Source organism: Phragmites australis, chromosome 24, assembly GCF_958298935.1.
Source record: "Phragmites australis chromosome 24, lpPhrAust1.1, whole genome shotgun sequence".
NCBI lineage: Eukaryota > Viridiplantae > Streptophyta > Magnoliopsida > Poales > Poaceae > Phragmites > Phragmites australis.
Genome location: NC_084944.1, coordinates 9,151,708 through 9,170,220, shown reverse-complemented (window position 1 = coordinate 9,170,220; position 18,513 = coordinate 9,151,708). Strand labels below are relative to the sequence as shown.

Genomic DNA, 18,513 nt, shown 5'->3' with positions numbered 1-18,513 from the left:
GACACCTATGCAACGCGTCACTACATCCGGTTCTTCCTCGTCGCCTTCGCTCCCCTCCCACAACATGCGAATCAAGGTTAGTTTGAATTGATTGGAGCATTTTGTTGTTTGATCTATTCGATTGGATGAGAGATTTTTTTCATTTCCCAGTGGTTTCTATTTGTTCCTCTTGGATTTAGGGCTTGATTTGTGAGCAAATGATCGAGAGGGAGAAAGGAATCCAAGTTGCTTCTGTGGTAAGGTGTTCAAAACATGCAGTTGTGTTGTGTTGATGATTTTTATCTCCGTTCACCTCTGGCAGCAGGAGATTCATTTTTGTTTTGTTTTAGATCCATTCGTTTGTTGAGAGATCTAGTCACTTCCCTTCGTTTTTTAGTTGTTCTCCGATTTAAGGGGTTTGATTTGTGCTTCATTTGTTAGATTCTATAGTTCAATTTTTTGGGATTTATTTTGTTAGGGTTTAGCAGTGTTTGGAGCAAGGAGGCCAGTTGAGGACTAGAGTAGTCTCAAGATTCCTGTTCTTGGTGAGTTCTGCTTCTAGTTCATTAGTGATGAAATGACATTTATATTTCATCTATTTATGCGAGTTCTTATGCTTTTCCTTGGCCATGTAATTTTATTGGCTCAATGGCGGTTGGGTAGGCTTTTACAAACCATGTATGAATCTATCTGATTCGTGCATGTGATTTATTTGATGTTGTAGTTCATTTTCTTCTGTTATATTAGGGTTGGGACATACTGGACCAATGAACTTAGGGGTGCAGTCGAGTAAGATTCAGATCCACTTTGTATTGCTTTTTCAAGTTGTATTGCGGTGAATCTCTTTTCTTATTGTTGTCTAATTTTTTCTATATCCCAGTCTTTTGTGTACAGGTTACTGGAGGTATCTCAAGGTGAAACAACATCTTTGGTGTTTCAGTGGGGCATTTTAGATGATAGTTTGATATATTCCTTTTAGATGTTCAATAATTTCACTGTATGTTTGAACTCTATTTTGCAAGTTCGCTGTAACATCCCAAAAATTTGTACTGCATGTGTTATGCATCCATAAGCATCATGTGCACCATTTATGAATGTTTGAGTTTTTTTGCATTCCATTGAATTTAATTCAAATTCCATTCAAACATGCTTGAATTATGGCTTTGTGAAGGGACTTGCTAAATTTCTATAAAACATATGTTTTATCATAATTTTAGAAATTGATATAATATGATTAAATAATTTTGGTGATTTCTACCAGATTTTTGGAAATGATCTTGGGTGCTTAAAAATTTCAAATAAAAAAAGCTATCTTTAATGAATTTTAATTCACATTTTGCTTGGAACCAGCTTATGCATGCTATTACAATGGAATCCTTGTGAATTATAGTGTCTATATATGAATTCAGTATGAATTTTGGAAACTCTAAAAAATTAGAAATGTGCCACAAAATTCAGGTGGTTTAAATCCAAATTTATATTCATTTCAGCCTTAACATTTAATTTAGGGGTTTTGCAATTGCCACCATTTGAATTCTGCGCCACTTGAGATCTTGGCAATGTATCAAATGGGTTGTTTACACCATGTTTAGCACCTATATGGATTTTGATGGACCACTAAATTTTTTAATTAAGGTTGCAAAGTGCTTAAACACTCAGTTTGCCCCAACATTTGGGCAGAAATTGAGTTTTTAAGCACTTCGCAAAAATTTCTGCTCCTCCTTCCTCTGTTCTAAACGCACGGGCCAACTGTGGTCAGAGTTTGGCCGTGGAGGGCACCCTCTGCCCGTTCCCACCACCTCCCTTAACTCCTCCACCCCTGGTCGAGCCCTCCTTCCTCCTCCCTGTTCTCTCCCTGCTCTCTCTCCCTCACAGAACCGAAGTAGCTGCAGTTGAGTAGGACCACCATCCATCGGCGAAATTCGAGCTCCATGGTGAAGCTGAACCTCCTAACCTTCTCCTCAAGCTTCACCACCCTCCCGAGCTTCTATTTGACCCCTTCTTGCTGCAGCTCATCCGCCGACCTCGCTGGATTTGAGGCCGCGCTGTCTCCATTGCCGCCTCCACCCACCTCCACGTTGAACCACCATAACACTGCTCCATCAGCGAAATCCCCACCACGGTGAGCTTCTACGAGCTCCCAGGGTGCTTTGGCGCGTACCGGTTTCGTTCCGTCCCGCCGCCAGCCCGTCGTGCATCGGGAGCCTCTCCGTCGCCGAGCCGCATCCCCGTCGCCACCCGGGTCGCCGTTGCGCTCTCCGACTGGCAAGTACCTGCAAGGGTTCTCCATGGTGATCTACGGCTCCTGCTCCCCTTGAACCATTGGTTTCCGTTTCAGTGGCCTGGTTCGCCGTCGGCCGGGCTACGCCGCCGTGGCTGCGCACGCACCAGCAAGCCCAGCTCTAGTCAAGCCCCTTTGACCAGGGCGTTAGGCCCGGCCCCACCGTCAGTGGCTGTGGCTAGCAGCAGCTGGGTACAAAAGGTTTGGCCGGGTTAATTAATGATTTAAATAAAAAAAAACTGAAAATGAATTATTGTTCTATTGTTTAATCGGCTGAAATCTTGTTAATTGCATAATAAATGGAATATTGGTCCTAAATGTTAAACCAATTTTGTTAGATTCGTATGGTTGTTTTCTACAACATAAAAATGATTACAATCATAACAAAGATGTTTAAATTCCCATATTTAATTAAATGCTTTTATTCTTATTTAATTCACCTTTAATGATTGGTTGATCTCAAAATAGTGAATCCAATTCTAATAATGTAGTGAAATGGAGCACTTGTTATTAAAAATATTGGTCAGCATGTTAAAGGTGTTTGGCTCCATGTTTTAGTTGTTGGTTGATCTCACTTTATTAGCTTCTAAAAATTGTGCAGAAAAGAATAAAAATAATCTAAGGGCAAGACCACTTCTAAAAATCCTTATTAGCATACCCCTACGCATGAAAAATATCAAATGATGTGTTAGGTGTTTTCTTATCATAAACTCGTTTTAATGCGGCTCTTTTAATTAAATCCTCGCTTGGACTGCACCTCGCCTTTTTGTTTATACCATGAGTTTCGATATAGCACTTCACATGACTCTTATTCTAATGTGTTCCTTACATATTGCACTACATTCATGTGTATTTTCATCACATTCGAATCTCATATCATGTTCATTTCATTCATTGCACATGGTCTTTGTTTAGAGAACGAAGAATTGGAGAGCGATATGGGCGTGAACAAGGGCGATCCGGACTTGTGGCTGTTAATTGTGAAGCTGAGTAGCAAGATAAGAATCTAAGCATACTCTTTCCAGTACTTTGGATCAATTGGGTCTAATGTGATAAATTATGCCTTATGTATGTTTGCATGATAATGAATCAAGTGTCGGGTTGATATGGGTAGATCTTATTTGTTGGATTGCCCTATCTTGATGTTGTTTATCGCTTGATCCGTTGTAACATGGGTTGTTTATGTATCATGATCAAGTGTAAAATTTTAGCAATGTGCTTAGCAATGCTTAGGTCTTTCAGTAGAAGTCGAGCGGTGGTTCAACCTCCGTTCGCGAGCTTAGGGCTTATTTACTTGTTCACAAAAGAATGATAATATTGTTGGGGTGGATGTGTTTTGAGGATGAGGTGAGATGTGGGTGGTGCTAGGAGTAGGTCGGAAGAGGAATCCAGATGCCATAGACCGCTAGGAGTAAGCACCGTCCATCGGTGCCGTTAGTTTTAGCACTTTTTCGTACTTATCACATACCTGGATATGGGACGAATAGGCAAAATACCGTAAGTCACCGTGTTCATTTGACTTATGCGTTGAGATGTGAGCAGGAGGGCTTGTAGAAGCACATGAGGTTGGTCTGGTAAGTCGTGGTACACACGTGATCTAGGTGGCCTCCACATTACTCGACATGGGGACAAAGGTTCGGGGTGGGTACCTCCACATTACTCGACATGGGGACAAAGGTTCGGGGTGGGTACGTGAATCATCACTCGCAACTGACGGGTTGTGTGAGCGGTGGTCTCGTATCGTGTGGGTCTAGGAGTACTCCCCTGTAGGATGTAAAATCAATTTGAATTGCCACGTTCTCGATCATGAGCATGCTTCTGTCCATCTATATTGGTCTTAGAGTCACAAATATAGGATGATACGAGATGATATGATATGTTAGGTTGTGGTTGAGGTGGTTCTGTTTACAGATTTTATTATTATGGTTCCAATTACATATATTTCCAATTGATTTTTATGGGTTAGATATTTGTTTTGGTAAAGTTTAGATGCTGACACATGCTTATGTTAAATTTTGCTTTCGCATATAAATTTAATTAACCATATGGTTGTATTCTTGCTAACATTCCAATGCATAATCCTTAGAGTCGGGTTATCTATATATACCCATTATAGATTAAATCTTGCGAGTACCTTCGTACTCACGCTGCTTATTTTCTTTTCAGGTGAAGATAGGTTTCGGCTATACTACTCTAACCCCGGTCGGTTGCCTTGTGGGCAAATGGCACCACCAGTTTTGTTTCTTTATTTGTTCCCACTGCGACGTATGTATGTTATGCTAGATGAAATCTTGTTTTTGTTTAATGTATCAACCTGTAATCTTTAAACCCTAGTTTGTTGCTATGTTATGATATTCATGTTGTAAAGGTATGTGTGGGTAATAGCTTTTCTGGGAATTACTAGATCACACATACCGAGACTGCCGGAATTAGATTTGCTTTAATCATTAGTGGCTACGATTGTTGCGGTGAAATGTGGGTTAGCACATGGTTCGTCAAGAGACAGGCGCGGACTAGCTCTTATCTTATTAAATAATCGTTCTAATGATCAATTCGAATTTAATTTGGATAGGTCCCGACATTCGCTATATTCAATATATGTCTGAAGTTGGGTTTGGACTTTTTAGGTTCCATTTTTCAAGCTCGCTTATGTCAGTACATGGTTGATATGCTGCCTGTTATGTTTTCGATCTAAATAAATCAATCCATCCATTATTGTGTGTATGAACTCAGTTGTTTTGATGCTTTGAAAAATGTTTTAGGTGTTATGGATATGTTCCAAGTTTGTATAGTATTCCAATTTTAGCCTTCTAAGTTATACTTTAGTCTATAAGTACCTTGCTGTTAATTATGTCATCTATTAGTATTTTCTCTAAGTATATACATGCATCATCATGAGTAAGCAACAATGTTAAGGTATTTTGTGATGATTATATATATGAATACAAAATGATGTGTAAATATCTACTGATGGACTAATGTCCATGCCATTAGTGGGACAATCATAAGTGAAAAACAAGAAAAGTACCTTTGGCTTACTGGCCAATATCATGCACCAACTAGTTGTTCCAAATTCTATATTTTATCAAAATATTGGCACATTTCATACTCATGCTTCGGATATAGTTAAGTATCTTGTTGAACAAAACTTATATCTGAAAGTTGCCAAGAGCTATGAACCTCACTATATGATGCAATCTTTTTTTATGTATCTTTTTATGTATCTTATTGAACTTCCCCCCTCTCTGTGTGTGTGTTGTGTTTATGCCCTTCTATTTCATTACATCACCCCCTTTCAGTCCCTCTTATATGTTTCTATCTTCTTTGTTTACTCTCTTTATTTCTCTATTTATGCATTTCTCTCCATATCTATCTGTCTCTCTGTATCTCTCTTGATCAGTCTCTCTCGTAGTGTATATGTCTCTATCCTATATTTCTTTCTGTACTCTACTCTCTATTTCTTTGTCTTTCCCTATCTCTCTTTTTTTATCGTCTCTCTCTCTACTCTCTCTATCTATTTGTCTCTCTAGATATGTCTATGTGGCTCTATTTCTTTATTTACTCTCTCTCTCTATATATATATAGAGAGAGAGAGTAGAGAGAGAGACGATAAAAAAAGAGAGATAGGGAAAGACAGAGAAATAGAGAGTAGAGTACAGAAAGAAATATAGGATAGAGACATATATATATATATATGTATATCTTTTATTGCTCGCTTTGTGGCAGTCTCAACTCTTTCTTTCCACATTTGAAGTTGTAGGAGACAAAGCGCAATTGTTGCTTCCACTGCTACGTGGTCTTAGATGAGCTACGTGGTTTTCACTATATGAGTTACGTAGTCTAAATATTGATCTTCTGTGTTACATAGTGTACTTCTTTTGTGAGTTATTGTGTTATGAGTTACATAGTGTAGTTCGTGCGTTTGTTAGTTAGACTAGTTGTGCTTCTTCTAAAGAATATTGCTTCTCAATTACTTGGTGTTGATGTCTGTTAGATGAAAGTTATGATGTTAGAGTTTTTTTCCTCCTACTTGGTGTTGATGTTGAGATGATGGATAGGTTGTGGTTGCTTTGAAGTCAATAAGGCCAACCTGACCATGAATTGCGTGTAGTAGGTGTAGTGATGGTTTTATTAAACTTTTTTCCTGACCGAAGTTTTTATAGCTATTTCTTTTATTTGCTAGGATCAGGGGCGATGAATTACTCATACCCTTTTTTGTGTAACTGGTGACATACGTTTCTATGTTGTAGCGTGAAGTTTTGGTGTGATTGTTGATTCTATTCTGGCCCTATTGTTTACCTCTACAGCCGGGCCCTATTGTTTACCTCTACAGCCGGGGGCTTGCATCTTATTCTTGCTGTCTGTCTTGCACCCTTCTTAGTTTAAATTTTTTTCTGTCTTTTCCTTCTCTAAGTCGACCAAGGGGTCCACCTTTTTTTTGCTAATTTATGTCCTTTTTTGGGCCAGCAGCAGTAGTTCCACTTACCAGAGCCCATTACAAGGCACCATGGCTTGCGTCTGTTGTATAAACTTTTTGTCACTTATCAGAGGCTATTACTAGGCACAATTGCCCCCTCCCCTCGACTTGTTGTTCTGAGCAAATATCATTACTAGGAACCATGCTCTGCATTTAACACACCTTCAATGCCATGAATTTTCATTATATATGCATATTTTTTTATCTTTGTAAGTGCCTCGTTCAGGCCTTTGTGGTATGAATTTGTATGTGCCGAAATTCCTTTGACATGTTCAGGATTGGCTATCCATAAGTACCAAAACAAACCAATATGTAAGTTCATCGAACTGTGGTCATTTCTATCTTTCCCAATGCTAGCTGAGCATTTTTATGCTCGTGATTTTCTTTTTGCAGTGTTGATTGCAGTGTTTTTGTGATCAAGTACATGGAACTAAGGAGGTTTGTTGCTAAGTTGGTGGATGAGTTCTCTCAAGATAACACTCAAAATGTTAAGAGTTCAAAATAGAATGGAGAAATAGGTTGAGCGGCAAGTTGTCTGAATAAATTGGTGAAGTCAACACTTCAGGTTGTTTTCGATTTAATTCTGAGTTAATTATTGCCTACTGGAAAACCACATGTTTTTATATGGGCCTATTTGTTTGGGTTTGCTTTCGGGTTTCTTAGCGGGTTTTGGGTCTATTTTTTGTTCTACTTTTTAGTGGGTTTTGGGCCTTTTCCTAGACCCGTTCGTCATACACATAATGCTTCTTTGTCGAGCTAGGTCTTTTGTTAGATAAACTGGTATAGCTATATGGTAGAATATGATTGGCTTAAAATTTGATAGATTTTGATCACCCAAATCTATCGACAGACAACTAGAGTGACCTTTTTTTTAAAAGGAAATGGAATGAGCTTTGCCGCTCAATTAAGGAGAAAGAGAATGAGTTTACAAACATGGGCAGGACGGCCCTAGCCACTCTCCTAGCACACTGGACTGCTATGTGATGCACCACTAGGAGAAAAGCCTATCACAACACTCCTCCCTTACCCGGGCTTAGGACCAACCATGTTGCAACAACATAGGTGAGGTTTCAGTTATTTTGAAACAACACGCGTGGGGTTTCAGGAAGGAAGACACAAGCTACAAAATTGTTTCTCATCAAGTCTTTCTAAATTAAAACTTCCCCTGGACGTTGAATCTGAACTAGATGGATGAGATCATCCGAATCCAGTGTCTCTAAAAACACATCCAAATTAAATGCGCATTGAGGGGTCGGAAATATAGGAATTTTGTAGGAACCTTGCAAGAATCATGACGATTTCCTTTCCAAATATTCAGATCCCAATAGGCATGTCAAAAAGACAAAAAAGGAACTTGCATGCTTCATCGTCAGATTGAACAAGTTCTTACGATTTTGACCAAACTCACTCAGTGTTTGCAGACAACTTTCTGTAAGAATCTGCATACTAGTAGCAGCTGAGTTGGGCCCAGAAGTTCGCTGCAAGCCTAAATATTCAGGTATTTTGATTAAGTTAACACATCTTCAGGGAAAAGAAAGGAGACATGATTCATAATAATACGCTTTTCGTATTTCAGAGTAGTTCTCAAATCAGTCACAGGCTCGCAGCTTACAACAAAATATTTCTCTCTCAATATAGTCAACGTAGGTACTAACTGACCAAATGTTACAAAATTTATACATAAATCCTCCAAATTTATTTATTAGATGGACTAGGAAGGAGGCATGAACTAGATCAGACTATGCTGAGGTTGGTATTTTTATCGCCATCTTCTGGAGGAGCCATGGCCTATCGAGGTCTGGATCAACAAAAGTGTGTGCAAGGAACTGCTCTGCTTCAACATCGAGCAATTGTCTACACCAAGTCACTCGGTTTGATGGGTAGGACCCTGGCCCTGAGCACCTACAGAAACATAGCCATATAAATAAGTGTTAGCACTAAAGTCTAAAGCACCCCGAATACACTATGCTCATAGCAACACAAACATATTGCCATGTATCACACAGTATCCAGTGGGTGCTAAGAACACTACAATCAGTCAATTACAATTACTTCAAAAACATGCGTCCATATTTTTCATGAGAGATCAATCTATGTGAATGGAAAAACAACAATATGAAAGTTCCTTTTAATTTAACAGCATTTGAGCTTGATATCAGTAGAGGATAGTCAGATGTAACAGAACAGTTTTTCTGAATTCCAACTATCCAATTACCTGTACTCATAGAAGCAAGCAGTTCGTTCATTCTCAGATTTGTCCCAGTTATGCCACCCATCAGGCTTAATACAGCGATCCATAAAAGTGTATGCAAAGACAACCCTCCCAAAGGGCCCCCATGGTCGACCTAGAAACATATATCCAGCTTCTCCATTTCCAGTAATAATACACCTGAGCATTCGTCCAAGTGTCAAGACAGTCATGGAACAAAAATGGCACGTTAAAAATTCTGAAGCTACACATCAAGCTTTTTAAAAAAGTAATCAAGCAAATCAAGTCTGAGAAATTACAAAAGCTTGAAGTGTCTTAATAAACAAAACTACATGGGATGGATTAACAACGAGTAAGAATGATCATGATGCAGTGCAGCTCACCTCAAGAATACATAGGCAGTAGATTCTGAAATGGATTTCCGACTATGAGCAGTAATATATCCCGCTGATTTGCAATGGATATGGCAATGTTCCAAAAGGGCAATAGAGTTACCAAAGATGAAGTCACAATTGCCTTCAATATAACAATCTCTTAAGTAGTGTTTTCCATAATGTAAATATAACGTGTCCTGACAGATTTTTGTTCGGAATTAGTGTCTCATAAACCATAAAAAATATTGTTGATTTTCATCCTGATTAACGAAATTTTAATCAAGAGGTGAAGAAATAGACGTACTTGCCAACCAAGGAACCGACAATTGTAGAAAGCACACCTATCTGCTGTCACTCTGGCTGCAACTGCCTGTCCAGATCCCTGTATCACGAATTGCACACATCAACTTCCCATCCCACACTTATGACATGACTATGTCTTTCAGCAAGGGGAACAAGCAGACAACCAGTACCTGGGGAGCTGAGTTCTCAAACGTGATATTCTCTGCAATGAAATCCTCCCCTTCAACAATAAAGGTGCCACAGCCAAATGTTCCCGTCCCAATAACCCTGGATGTCTTTAAAAGAGAAAATGGCACAGCTGATCACTTTAGGCGTGACACATTAGAATTATTGACAACATGCAAAAGGAACACCTTAACACATTTAGCAGAACTCTTTAGGATAAAAACAGGGGGTGACTATACAGACTTGCCTACTGAAATGTCTATCTGTGCTTACAGGAGAATTCTTATACACCTCAGTCGAGATCGGTGAGACCCTGTGGGAACAAGTATCTGTTGTTTAATTCTCTGCACCGAATTATCTGTGCTTATAGGACAAGTCTAAGTCTGGTACTATATCAATGTTTGGTTGGCCTTTTTCTCGTGCCATGCGATGTGGAAGGAATCGATGGAAACAAACATCTTTATACCCCCATGGTTCATATGATTTTGGTCAAACTACGTGCTATTAAACCACCACTACCACCCGGAACATGGCTGAACTGCTGGAGGTTCTACACTAGTAGGCATAGCACGTGGAGGCAAGGCTATTCCTAGTAGGAGTGGCATTTCGTCGAGCAGGAGGCGGGTGCTATATTTATACCTGGGAGTGCTTGATGCGCGTGGCGGTGTTGTCCCAGGAGACGACGGTGGCCTCCGGCGACGCGCCGGCGAGCGTGATGAAGTTCTTAGTCTTGGCGACGTAGACGGGCTCCCTGTAGACCCCGGGTTCCAGGCGGATGACGACGCGCGCCCGGTTGCCCAGCGGCACCGCGTCCACCGCCGCCTGCACCGTCGGGAACGCCTCCCCGTCCGCCGCTGCCCCGCCCGGTGCCACCCGCAGCACCCTCCGCTGCAGCTGCTGCGCCATGGCCCGGATCGCGCGAGGAAGACGACGTACGGTTTCTTGGCCGGGCTCGTCGCGCGCGCGTGGTTGGTACAACAGTTGCCGTCCCGCGTTTGGCACGTGGACCTGCCCTGCCTGGGAGAATCGACGGGGGCCTCACCTAAATAGACGGTCCGAGAGCAGCTTGGAATTCACACGAAGCCGACGACGATGCCGTCTCTCTCTCTCTCTCTCTCTCTCTCTCTCTCCTGTCCTGTGTGTTTTCTGTGGGCAGTGCCGACTTTTATCATACGGGTCCACTTTTTATCTTTTTTTTACTCAGCTATTGAACATAAGATAAATACTCCTTCTAATTATAAATATAGGTTATTTTAAATTTATACACAAGAATTAAGAAAATAGATCAAATGATCTTGTTGTCTTTTATTTATTCTGTATTGGAAAAGATAACTCATTAATTTGTGAGAGTGATAGTATTTATTAAACAAAGGTAAGATAGAAATAAAAGAGAAAAAATGCATAGAAATTTGAGAATAATTTTTATTTAGAAAATAATTAAAGAAGCTAAAACGATCTATATTTATAATTAGAGAGAGTAATATGATAAAATCTCATAAGATCTTTTTAATAAAATCTTATAAAATTTATTTCCAAATTGCAGGACCAGCGGGACCATAAGCTAGCAACAACTGTGAAACCTCAACTCGATGAGCGGAAGGGAGTTGTTGCAGAGAGCATCGATGCAAAGCATGGTGAGCCTCAGCCGCACTGTCACCGACGTGTGCGCTGCCGCCCTCCTCATCCATGCACCCTTCGCCTCTACCCGTCCAGATTGATTGGAAAAAATCAATCTGTGAACAGCGTGTGCAAGAACAGAAGGATCAAACGAGCAAGCAAGCATCATTGAAAAAGGCAGTGGCAGATGAAGAGAACAAGAGCTCGATCGGTTTCCATCCCCTTCCCTCTTTCCCAGTTCCCTGCATAGATTTCTTAATTTTCTAATTTCTCTATGTTTCTTTTGTCCTTTTCTCTCTGCTATTTCTCCAGCTTAGATGAAGAAAACACTGTACTTCTGAAGCTAGGCATATCAATCAATACGCAGAGCAGAGAGTCCATTAGGATCATCTCAAGGCATGTTCTTGCATCCTCAAATTAAAATCATTTTTGTACAGAGGTTCCAAAAAGGGGATGAAAATAAGATGAATCGATGGGAGAAATCATACACTGTTTCTTGCAAAGTAGCTAGACTTCGTTCAGTTAAGCTCCGGCCAGTATTTTAATACAGTACTCTATTCTAATGCTAGTCTGCTAGTAATAACAGATGCTAATTTTTGTTGGTATTTGTTTAGGTTCTTGTTCGGGGGAGAGAGAGGATTAGAGAAGGTATAGAGATATGGACGGAATATAATTACAATATACTTATCTTGTTAGTAAAGACAAAACTGTATCATGGTAGAGCTTCGTCTGCGGCCAGCCACAAAACATGTGACGTTTTAGCGGGCCACCGTGAAGCATGTAAAAACCCTTTGTAGTTTGGTAAGAACTACCGTTGATGTCTACTTAGTACTCGTGGTTACTATGGAAGTGGAGCGGGCAACCACAGCCCGCCCCACCTGCATCTTTAGTTATCACCCAGACTTTCTGCCATTTTTTGTGTGTTTAATCTATCTTCAGAAGATTCTTGCACCAACTATATTATTCTTCCGCTGTATTTAGCATGATAGATTGGCCGTGCTTGCATCAGCTATATACGCCACGTTTGGAATCATGCGAGAGTTTCCTAGAATATATTTTCATTACAAACTGTTGAATCTTACAGAGATTTCACACCAAGTTGTTGAATTCTCGTAACGACCGGTGCAGTGCCTCACTGCACTCATCAAGTGTTTTCATGTTACGGGCATGAAAATTCCACTAGCACGTACATGACTTATCCGGATGTTTATATACATCGAGATTCGTGTTGAAGAGGTAAGTAAAAAAAATCAAAAATACATGTAAGAAAATTAATAAATATAATTATATGTGAAGGATAGACGATTGAGATAAACCGTAAGTTGTACGAGGAAGTTGTATGTGAGGGATGATAAAAAAATCATAGAATGCATGAGGAAGGGCATACCAAGTTGTATTTCCTCTCATGTGACTCATCAAGTGTTCTCATGTTTGGCTACAGGATGGATTGGGCTCTGGTCTTAGGGGCTGGCCTTACATTCACACCTGCATCCCAGAATTTTATTGTTGGGTTGGCACGATACCTGTCGAGATGGGTTGACAAGCTGAATAATGCTTTCTTCCAAAAAAAAAAGAAAGGTTGAATTCATCCTTGAAGAAAAATGTCGGATGCAGCATATGTAATGTCTATGCCTTGCGTTAGGATCACGCTGCGCCTTTTTTCCCCTTTTTCTGATCGATCCTTCCCTTCCTTTCTTTACATCCTTGCCATGATCTTGATGGAAATGAAGATGCCATGGCAGAGCTATGCGTTTGTAGGGCGGATCCCTCGTAGGAAATGTGGCGAGATTCCGAGGTGTACCGTGCCGGAAGATGATGGAAGAAGAGCACAAGGTAGTAAGATTCCTCGCCCTCGCCAGCAGACTGGTATCTACAATATATAAGCTCTGATGATCAGAAGTTCATGCTTCTTCACAGGTGATGTGGTACACCAAATTAAACGACAAGACGATGGCAATCCGAAAAATATGAAGCAGCGTATGCGAATAAGACGCCTGGTTTTTGAAGACTCAAAAGGATTATTTCAGGATGCCAGCAGCAGCGATCAAGATATGTTTGGTAAAATTCTTCTAATTTAAATTTTCTATGGAAAATGATTTTCTGAGAGAAATGATTATGTGACTGAAAGTGATTCTGTCGAAAAGTGAATCAAGAAAAGCTATTTTCTGTTTTTTTCTTAGCTTTTAATTTATTTTAGAGAATCGTTTTCATAGATTTCATTCAGAAAACTAAAAACTAAAAACTACTGTTTAACAAAACTTTTCTGATTTCGATCAAAACGTTACTCTGAGAGTTTTACCATACAGACTCAGTCTAAGGAACGAGATTCAGCTAAAGGGTACAGAGGCAACATTGAAACGTCAGAGGAGTTGGCAGCAGGGCAATACATTCCCTGTTAGGTTAGATGACCATCAGGACATCTCGTGCCCCCTTATATCTTGCTCCTATCGACTTTCTAAAATTCCAAAGATGAGAGCACTAATGATTTATGCGCTTGACGAATCAGGGTTCCCTCTCTCCTCGCTGCAACGGCAAAAGTGTGGCTGCTTCACTCGACCACAGCACCTGCAGGGCACAAAATAGATCCCATCACCACCTCAGCATAGTGTAACAACTGAGGTACACAACTTATCGAATAAAAACAAGATACTGATGACACACATCCAAGTATTTTTTTTTCTTGCCAATGACCAAAACAGAAAATCATAATGGATTTGCCTGCCTCCAGATCGGAACTGCTTACTCTGACTTACAAGAGAAAGGCACGGGGTGAACAGCCATGTGAACAGTATCCCCGTGTCTCGATGAACAGTAATGTGTAGCAAATGATCTGCCATGGATGCTGTTCACTGGTCGGTTTGTGAAACTTCTGTTCACGGGAATACTGTTTAAGGCACTGTTTATGGTGGGAAGTTGCGGAACTGTTCACACTAGCAAATGGCCGGCCACGGGCACTGCCCACATGTACATTTATGAAAGTACTGTTCATGAGGGTACTGTTTAGATACTGTTTATAGGGACGTTACTGGTACTATTTACCCGTGTAGAGGAGCCGGTTCCCTCCGGATCATACTTCATACATAAAATATCATCTGAAACAGACAGTTTTACAGGTAGGAATAGGAATTTAGGTGCTGCTTTTTTTTCTCTCAAAAGGACCAAGACAAATTTTTTTTTTAAGTAAGAACCCAGGCTGCAAATATCAAACTCAACAAAATGATATTTTGAAAAGTTAAAAAACCATGAAAATCGGCACTAATTTTATCTGAATCTTCAGTTTTCACTTTTACACTAGCAGCTCAAAATTGCTTATGAAACACCAAGAATGGAACTTTGTTTTTTTTTAAAGGGGAAACAGTAGGGGAAGCCCACACAAGAATGGAACTTCGTATGTAACAATGATTCAGTATAGACCATTGATGTAAAGAGTTTTGCACCGTTTACCGAATGTTCAGATCGGCATCCTGGCAACCGTTGTTCCTCCTCTCTCTCTCTCCCAAAAAGAAAAAGGATTCGGTATAGATAACAGAACATCCCCGAGATCACTACTCATAACAAGCATATTGCTACACCAATTTGTGAAGCAACAGATACATTAAGTAGATATGCTATTTTGTATGTAGAGTTCTCAGGCTTACCTGCAGCGGACAATTACCGGAACAGGCTTCAGGGCTTTGGGTCCATTCCTCATACCCTTCTTATACTTTGAGACCTGAAATACGTGAGATTGTACGAGTGAATCTTCCATCATTAACAACTACTGCTTGCAGAATGTGATCACAGTAGATGACTGAGATAAAACCAACATGAAGTTGACTGAGACTAAGCACGCATATCCCCTAATCAACAGCTAAAACTGGACGCACGGTAATAGCCAAATAACCTAAACTGATCTTGACTATTTACGCTAGGATCACTCGTAAAAAGGTGAATGCCAACTTATCATGCTTTCTATAAATTGATATGGCTTTCCAAGAAGCTAGCTTGTCCTTGCAAACCTAAGATACATGTGATACGTAAACGGTAAAGCGAACCATACATGTCGCAGCAAAGATGTTCCAGATGTCAACTTGTCATCCCTACTCATTGGAGATTACCGAAAACCAAACGCAGGAAAGAACGTGACAGCCAAATAAGAGAAGAAAAATGGCAGCTCCCTGCTCCCACGTCTCACGAGCAATCCAGCGAACGATTTGTGTGGGATAAGGTATTTATGAAACTTTGACCAATGTCCCTTATTTGCTCCTCGTATTATTTGTTGACCATAACTCATGAACCTAATTATTATAGGAAACATATTCTATATATATATAAAAAATCGGATGTTTCTCTCTTTTTTTCAGCCCTATCCGTGAGGTGGGAACTTAGCTACTTGGGAGGTTAGGCTTTGGGCTTCTTCTACCTAGGTGCGGGGACAAAAGGCCCACCAAACAAGGCCCAAATGGTCTCCTGGCCAGAGGGAGACTAATGCTATGCCATCGTTTAGTCTAAGTGAGATCTGTTTTGATGGTCTAGTGAAGCAGAAACCAGAAAAGAGATGAGATAAAAAAAATTAAGAACATATTATTAGTAAGCAACTAAACATGTACGCACAAGTATTAGTTGCATACAAGCTCAATTTAGCTAATTACCTAATCTGTGCACTTTTTTATTAGTTAGCAATTCATTGCTTGCCCAAAGGATGAGTTCAGGTTGTGCAAGCAACCAATCAAGCCATTAGTGGAGTTTGTTTGCACCTCGAGTATTTCTCTAACCCTGACGCAAGCTGCATGCATCTATACAGATGGGATGCTAGTAGGTATTTAATGGGTAGTTCTGGTCACTGCTTTAGTTCATTTACTTTTTACCGTGAAAATATATATCTTTAGTTTAATTGATTGAGTTAGGTAAAGCTTACGTCCCTAGTTGCGACATGATGGTGATATAGTACTACATGTGCCTGGCTTAACATAATAGTGTTCACACCAACCGCTCATACCACCTCTCTCCTCCTTCACTCTTCTTTTATCAATTTAAGAAAAAAATCTACTAAAAGATTATAATATCATAATGTATCAAGTCGAAAATTTTACTTGGAGAGTTTCAATTCAACAATTTCCCAAAAAGGAAATAAAAATTGAAGTCCATAAAAAATTTAAATCATAAATTTTCAAAAGAGATAAAAGTTTCAAGTCCAAAAAGTCTTAACTTGAAAAGAAGTACGAACATAGAAAATCCACGAACACCATTTGGCAACTTTGGGGGCTAGGCTTAGGGAGAACAGCATAAACCTAGGGATGCAAGTTTTGTATTTTTAGGTCATTGGATCGATCCAAAACTAAAAAAAGAACTAAAGATTCACTCTCACCAATTAAATGTAGAAAAAAAATAAACTAAGTGGTGATCTAGAACTATCAATTGGGTACCCACTTACATCCTTACATGAACACATACTTAACAAGCAATACATTTATCAAATTTCAAATGGATTCACCCACGGAAATTGTTGGATGTGATTGATTTTTCATAAGGGTATTAAATAATTTTAGGTAAAAATTTTGTGTGTGATAAAGTAATTGTGAAACTTTGGCCAATGTTCCTTATTTGCCCCTCGTATTGTTTGTTGATCATAACTCATGAACCTAGTTACCATAGGAAACATATTCTATATATCTATGAAAAATCAGATGTTTCTCTCTTGTTTGAGAAAAATGGGTTGTTTCTTTCTCTTGTTTGAGAGAGCCTTTGAGTTTGAAATATAAATACTCTTATTCTATTGTCTTATTTATAGTGAAAGTAGTTGGGAGGAAGTTGTTAATAATAGATTGGCTAGGGAAATAGGTAAAAGAAATTTTCATCCTAGATTTAATAACTGATCCATTCTCATCCTGAGTAAAGTCCATCTTATTGTGACATAAATGAAGAGAAGAGGTAAGAGGAAATTATGCAAGCTTGCCTACAATCCCTTTGCTTGTCAAAAAGGTAATTACATCCCTAAATTAATATGCTTACCTACCAGTACTACTGGCTAGAGGAATGGCTTTAGGATTTGCCCTAACCGAGCTAGGTATCTTTCCTATGGGCAAGACCCAAGGTGAAAAAGAAAAAAGTACTAGGAAGAAATGTACTTTGTGTGTGTGCCTTTTCTTTCTAGCAAAAGCAAATAATCTTGCTGCAATAGAATTTTGAAAAGCTTTAAAAGAAAAGGAGCAAAAAGTAAAAAAAGAATTTCAAAATCCCTCCTCCTTGTTAGGAAGGAAAAGCCAGAAAGCAAATAGGTGATATTTTCCGGTCGGAATGACAGAGCTCTAAATAAAAGGTATGAAATCCAATCCCTTATCTTTCTTAAGCGTAGGGGAAAGCCAAGAATGAAGACGTCGCATCTCGTATGGTAGAATATTCTTTACCTCTCGTTCTAGGGTTGGATGCAATATTTCTATGTTATGGATATGTGAGTTGAGCAATACTAGTTTTCAAGGATTTCCACACGTCCGTCCGAGTTGAGGGTCTAGGGCTTGAATCCGATCGGTTGTCCGAGAGGACATACTCCTATTAATGTTTTATGGCACATTACCCTTATCGCAGATAAACAGATGTCCAAGCAACATCTTCCCTTTCTCTCATTTCATGCTACCTGATGAATCGATCCAAAAATCTCACCTTCAACAGTTGTTAGTCTATTTTTCCATGTCATATTGTAGCTTAAATTTGTCTTTCATTCCCTCCTGCCTCGAGAAAAGAAAGGGAACAACTTGTTTCCAATGGAGATTCAAGAGACTTTTGTTTCTTTATAATCAATCAATGAATACCCCACCTGGGAACCAGACAGAGATTCGAGATTGAAAATCTCTTCATGGGGCACTCGCATAAAAAAATTCAGGCTGGCTACTCTTTATTGTAGGGCTAGGCACGGCTTGGAGGTAACTAACCTGAGCACTCAACATTGTTTGGAAAAACCTCTAGAACTTCAAGTGCTTTCAAGCAAACCCTCTTTGTTACTTCATCTGCACTAGAAGAGCTATTTTAGAACGCGATATGTAGAAATGAAATCCATGATTCAGGTTCAACATATTAAAGTGGAATTCCGCAAGTTCTCTCATATAATTATATGATTGGATGATTATCAACT

At 39.6% G+C, this 18,513-nt stretch overlaps 1 protein-coding gene and 2 long non-coding RNA genes across 3 annotated transcripts; 2 read left to right on the top strand and 1 right to left on the bottom strand.

Moving 5' to 3' along the window:
* Positions 1-1,747: 1,747 nt before the first annotated feature.
* Positions 1,748-3,626, top strand: LOC133907816 (uncharacterized). The gene is made up of 3 exons (XR_009908039.1): positions 1,748-1,913; positions 1,991-2,270; positions 3,176-3,626. It is a non-coding gene; the product is annotated as an uncharacterized LOC133907816 (long non-coding RNA).
* A 4,658-nt stretch (positions 3,627-8,284) lies between these two features.
* LOC133907765 (pectinesterase 31-like) lies at positions 8,285-10,908 on the bottom strand. Its single transcript, XM_062349848.1, has 6 exons — positions 10,428-10,908; positions 9,794-9,898; positions 9,625-9,702; positions 9,330-9,517; positions 8,953-9,126; positions 8,285-8,639 (listed from the first exon to the last, which is right to left on the bottom strand). The coding sequence occupies exons 1-6, from the start codon at positions 10,692-10,694 to the stop codon at positions 8,477-8,479; spliced, it is 975 nt and encodes a 324-aa protein (XP_062205832.1). The 5' UTR covers positions 10,695-10,908; the 3' UTR covers positions 8,285-8,476.
* A 433-nt stretch (positions 10,909-11,341) lies between these two features.
* LOC133907804 (uncharacterized) lies at positions 11,342-12,301 on the top strand. The gene is made up of 2 exons (XR_009908038.1): positions 11,342-11,616; positions 11,718-12,301. It is a non-coding gene; the product is annotated as an uncharacterized LOC133907804 (long non-coding RNA).
* Positions 12,302-18,513: the final 6,212 nt, after the last annotated feature.